This window comes from Mustela nigripes, chromosome 17 (assembly GCF_022355385.1).
Source record: "Mustela nigripes isolate SB6536 chromosome 17, MUSNIG.SB6536, whole genome shotgun sequence".
Taxonomy (NCBI): Eukaryota; Metazoa; Chordata; class Mammalia; order Carnivora; family Mustelidae; genus Mustela; species Mustela nigripes.
Window position 1 is genome coordinate 10925690 of NC_081573.1, and position 5144 is coordinate 10930833.

General features: G+C 51.7%; 1 protein-coding gene across 1 annotated transcript; it reads left to right on the plus strand.

Annotated features, from left to right (window-relative positions):
- The first annotated feature begins 353 nt into the window (after positions 1–353).
- LOC132005908 (zinc finger and SCAN domain-containing protein 5B-like) lies at positions 354–4183 on the plus strand. Its single transcript, XM_059383420.1, has 4 exons — positions 354–737; positions 2102–2308; positions 3030–3180; positions 3459–4183. Exons 1-4 carry the CDS (start codon positions 354–356, stop codon positions 4181–4183), a joined length of 1467 nt encoding a protein of 488 aa, XP_059239403.1.
- Positions 4184–5144: the final 961 nt, after the last annotated feature.

A 5144-nucleotide genomic window follows, 5' to 3' on the forward strand; every position in this document is an offset into this window, starting at 1 on the left:
ACGGAGCCCGCTTCTGTACATTTAGAGCTCAGAATCTAAGGGCCCTTCAGACATGTGAACCACCTTTTACTATAAATGTGAACATTGGAAAAATAATAGTGGGGTTACTTTTCACGGAATTAAATACTGGATGAGTGGGGGACGGTGTTAGTGTTGGGGTGAAGGGTTTGGAGGGAAGGGGGTGGTAAGAAATTAAACCAATCTGGTTCCTCCCCCCGCCCCACCCCACAGACCTGAATGAACGGCGCGTCTGTTGCTGAAGAAAACTGGAGTCAGTCCCTTTAGGTGGCTCTTAATTAGGCACCAGCTTCAAGAAAGTCTGCAGAGTCATACCGGAAAGTTCTCCGGTCGATATGGCTACAGACCAGAACTTCTCAGGGGGTCAGGAGAAACCCCAAGGCAGCCCGGAGACAGAGCTGCCACGGTCTGCTCTGTTGCAAGGAGCCCTTGACGGGACACAAGACGACGACTGTGAGACGTGGCACCTGAGCTTCAGGGCTTTCACCAGCTCGGAGACGTCAGACCCCCTTGAGGACCTGAGGAGGCTTGGTGAGCTCTGCTACCTGTGGCTGCGGCCAGACCTTCATACCAAGGAGCAGATCCTGGACGCGCTGGTGCTGGAGCAGTTCCTGATCTCCATGCCCCCGGAGCTTCAGGTCCTAGTCAAGGAAAGTGGTGTGCGGAGCTGCGAGGACTTGAGGGACCTGCTGAGAAGCAACAAGACCCCCAAGACATGGGTGAGCAGGGCCTTCCTGATGGGAAGGGGGAGCTGGTGTGGGAACTGCAGGTGCCCTTGGACTGGAGAGGACATGGGGGCTTTCTTGGTCAGTGGTTCCTGCTGGGAAGACGGTTTGCCCCTCAGGAGACCCTCGGCAGTGTCTAGAGACATTTCCAGCTGTCACGACAGGGAGGAGAAAGAGGTCACTGGCATTTGATCGGTTTCAGGAGTCTACGAACTTTACTGTCACTCACCCTGCCCGACCTCTGGTGGGGACAGCTGCCTAAGGGGCATTCCAGGGGCTCCAGGAGGAAGGAGCTGGAAACCAGTTCAGTCCGTTACGTTTGCAATTCTTGATATCGCCAGAGACCCTCTTAAAAGTGGTCCTACTTGGGTGAAGTACCTAATGAGCTATGTTGCCATGGTAACTAGAGTCCTGGCATGACCCTGAGGAAGGAGGGGGGCTGGGACAGCAGGCTTTCGACTCCACGAGGGTCTTTCAAATCTACTAGTGACACTGAGATGGACCAACCTTGGGGCTTTCCTGGGCATTGTAGTGTTAGCGCCATCCTTGATGTCAAAGGCAACCACCCCCAGTTGGGAAAGTCAAAAACAAAAAATCTCTGGTGGTTGCCGGATATCCCTCCAGCTCACAGGTATGACTCTCCAGACCAGGTTAAGACCTTACATGGGAACATTTTCCATCGTGGTGGTTGGCGTGCACCTGTAGGCTTTGTAGAAAAAGCAAGAGTCTGAAGGATCTAGGAGGGGAATGGGACCTGGTGTAGCAACAGCCATGGGGAGATGAGCTCTGTAGGTAATCTTGTAAGTGGACAGGAGGGAGTTAGATCCAACATGGCAGTCCTCCTTGCCCTGAGCACTCCGGGAGGTGATGAAATTCTCCAGGGGTGAGTGGAGAACGGGAATTATAAGCTTTCGACAATGTGGTGGGAAAATAGCCATGGGAACTGGAAGATGGTCATCTGGAATGACAGATAAGGGGATTCTTAAGACAGGCTGAGTGAGATGTAAGCCACACGTGTGATGTCTCAGCGGGGCCTGGTGTTGATTTCTCACCGTGCTCCACCTCGAGTGCTGAAGTCAGGAGTGGATAAAGCATGCCTTAGGATGACTCTTGAGGGCTGAGTATTAGCTGAGGTGGTGGTTGGGACATGGGGAGGTGTTGATGTTGATTAGATATTGTGGCTAGGCCGGTGGTTGTCCAACACAAGAGGGCGGGTAAGTCCCCTACCACCTTGGGAGCCTGCCTTTGAAACCAGTAATTCCAACAAAGTGTGAGTGTGCAGTATCTTCATTGAGGGAGCCTCAAAGCTCCGTTCTGGTTCAAGTGAGTCTGATCTTGGTTGACTCTTGCCCTCACAGACCATAGTCACCTTACAAGGACAGGAATTTCTTGTACGAAGTTCAGATGCTCAGATGGCTGGAGCAGAGGTCAGTGACATGGACCTTGTGGCAGACTTGTCCAAGAAGCCCCGATCTTCTGTGAGTGAGACACATCCAGAGGACAGCGAGAAGGTCAGCAGAGAGCTGCAGAATCTGCCAGGAGTCAACGAGCCGTCAGCCGGGCAGGTGAGTGTGAGGCCCTTCCCGATCTTGAGACAGCGGTGGCAGAAGGTACTAGAAGTGGTGGTGGGTGTAGCTGTGGAATAACTGGGACAGTGGCAGAGCACAGAAGTGCACCCATTGTCCCATCCCCATGGATGCATCGAGCCTGTAGACATCTCTGAGCTTCTGTGGAGAAGGAAGACTCCTCAGCCTTTGTCCCTCTGCCTAAGGGAGTAGTTCTCACCTAGAGTCGTTTTTGTCTCTAAAAGACTTTTGCAAATGCCCCAAGACCATTTCAGTTGTCAGAATGCAGGTGGGGTTGGAGGTTGGGATTGCATCGAGTGGTCAGAACCCAGGGACGCTGCTATGATCCCACAATGCACAGGAGAGCCCCAAACAGGGATCATCCCACAAAATATCAGTAGTGATGAGCAGCGACACCTGGACCCAGAGCCACCTTGCTTCCCGAATTGGCCAGAGGAAGCCAGGTGACCTGAGAAGTGCTTAGAGAATTAAGCGTAAGGGCTGTGACATGTGGACATGATTTAAAGGCACACTGGGCATGATTGATGAGAGGGAGTGATGAGTGGCCCAAAGGAAGTGTGGGCACATCCACAACACTGTCATGTTGAGAGAGTTGGTGTCTCAGATTAGGGTGATGGGCAGGATGGGGAAAACAGGGATGAGAGCCTCCCATGCCCCAAGTTAGGCACGTTGGCAACTACATGTGTTTGCCTATTGCCAGGCACAGAACGTTCTCCTGCTGGAGACCATTCCTAGAAAAGGTGTGCAGGAGAATCTGAGACCCAAGGGGAACCTGAAGGAGAATCTGATGGAAGATCTGGAAGAGAGGACAATACTGAAGTTCCAAGAGCCTCAGCTTCTGGAAGGTTCTGGTGAGCCTGGAAACTGGGAATTCAGAGGAGGTAGTGACTCTTCCTCAGCTGGGAAGTGGGGGTGGGGAACCAGCACTGACATCTCTTGGGGGAAGAGAGCCCTGAAATACCAATCCTTCTCTATCCCTGACTGTCCTCAGTGTCCTACGTACAACCCTATCCCAGGTCCATTGGTTGATGGGAAGTTCTCAACCCACAGCGGCCTTTGGTCCAAAGGAGGTTGGTATCATTGAAAATGCTCTTTGTTAAGTGTTGTGTGTTAATCTTTCTTTCAACAGATTCCATGAAGGCAAAGGGTGGAAAGAATCTCCAAGAAGGAGCCCGTATTACAGACGTGCACGCCAACAGACCCTCCACCCACGTTTCAGAGAGACAAATTTCCCCTCAGAGTGAGAACAGAAGAGATTCTCAGAAAAGCCCAAGAAATCCCAAAAGAAGAAAACTGGACAACACCTCTATTTCCGAAGAAGTACCTCGAGGAGGGACCCCGTATTTGGACAAAGGAGAAGTCTCAGCTCAACCTGTGTCCAGCTCGGTCCATCCTGTTGGGGGAAAAGCCACGGAACAGACACCAATGGGACAGACACCAACCATGTGCAGCATCTGTAAGAAAGGGTTTCGTTATAAATCTCAGTTTCGCATTCACTGGAGGACACACACGGGAGAGAGGCCATTCAGATGCGATTCCTGCGCGGGGACGTTCACGCAGCCTTCAGACCTCCGCGTGCACCGGCGAATCCACACTGGGGAGAAGCCCTACTCCTGCGAGCTCTGCCACCGGACCTTCACCCACGACTCCACCCTTCGGAGCCACCGCCGGGTCCACACCAAGGAGAAGCCTTACGCATGTGCGGACTGCGGGAAAGCTTTCAGCCACAAGGGGAACCTCAACGTCCACCTTCGCACCCACTCTGGGTTGAAACCCTACACGTGTCCCGAGTGCCACGGCACCTTTCGTCAGCTGGGAACTTTCAAACGCCACCAAAAAACCCACATGAAGTGACTTCCTGACGATTCTGCAGACAAGGCGACCAGGTCCAAGTCCCTTCCGTCCCAAGAAGGAGGTAAGGGTGGTTTGTCCCCGATTTTGGAAAAATGACAGGACATCTCGAGCACTTACAAGGTTTCCGGACACATAGCAGCTGTCCTGTGAACGTTAATTATGAGGATCTTGGAACGATGATGTCTTCCCTATTGGTTTTCATTTTCCGTCTCATCGTGTCCCATTGTCCCATTGTTGGAAGCTTTTTGGTTTATGTTGCTATTCTCGCAATGAAGGCCAGTCTTATTTTCGACATTTCCTAATAAAATTGTTGCTGCAGATTGTCTTCCTGTTATCCTTTATTTCCTTATAAGGTGGGATGGTCCAAGTAGGGTGGCCAGATTATTTTTTTTAAGATTTTATTTATTTGACAGAGACACAGCGAGAGAGGGAACACAAGCAGGGGGAGTGGGAGAGGGAGAAGCTGGCTTCCTGCTTAGCAGAGAGCCCAATGTGGGGCTCGATGGGGGCTCGATTGTAGGACCCCGGGATCATGACCTGAGCGGAAGGCTGAGCCGAAGGCTGACGCCCAACGACTGAGCCCCCCAGGTGTTCCAAGTGGCCAGATTAAATAGGAGATAACCAGTGAAGTTTGAATTTCCGACGGACCCGATTTAAGTATAGACACATTCTGATTTATTTATCATATTCCTGAGCAACTTTATTTATTTTTTTTAAGATTTTATTTATTTATTTGACAAAGAGAGATCACAAGTAGGCAGAGAGGCAGGCAGAAAGAGAGAGAGGAGGAAGCAGGCTCCCTGCTGAGCAGAGAGCCCGATGCGGGACTCGATCCCAGGACCCTGAGATCATGACCTGAGCCGAAGGCAGCGGCTCAACCCACTGAGCCACCCAGGCGCCCGTCCTGAGCAACTTTAAAAAAAAAATAAAAAGAGGGCACCTGGGTGGCTCAGTGGGTTAA

Excerpts from the sequence above, each read along its gene's own strand:
- LOC132005908 (XM_059383420.1), top strand. The coding sequence starts at position 354 with ATGGCTACAGACCAGAACTTCTCAGGGGGTCAGGAGAAACCCCAAGGC. Across the intron at positions 738-2,101 it reads ACAAGACCCCCAAGACATGG|ACCATAGTCACCTTACAAGG; the intron begins GTGAGCAGGGCC and ends TTGCCCTCACAG. Across the intron at positions 2,309-3,029 it reads ACGAGCCGTCAGCCGGGCAG|GCACAGAACGTTCTCCTGCT; the intron begins GTGAGTGTGAGG and ends GCCTATTGCCAG.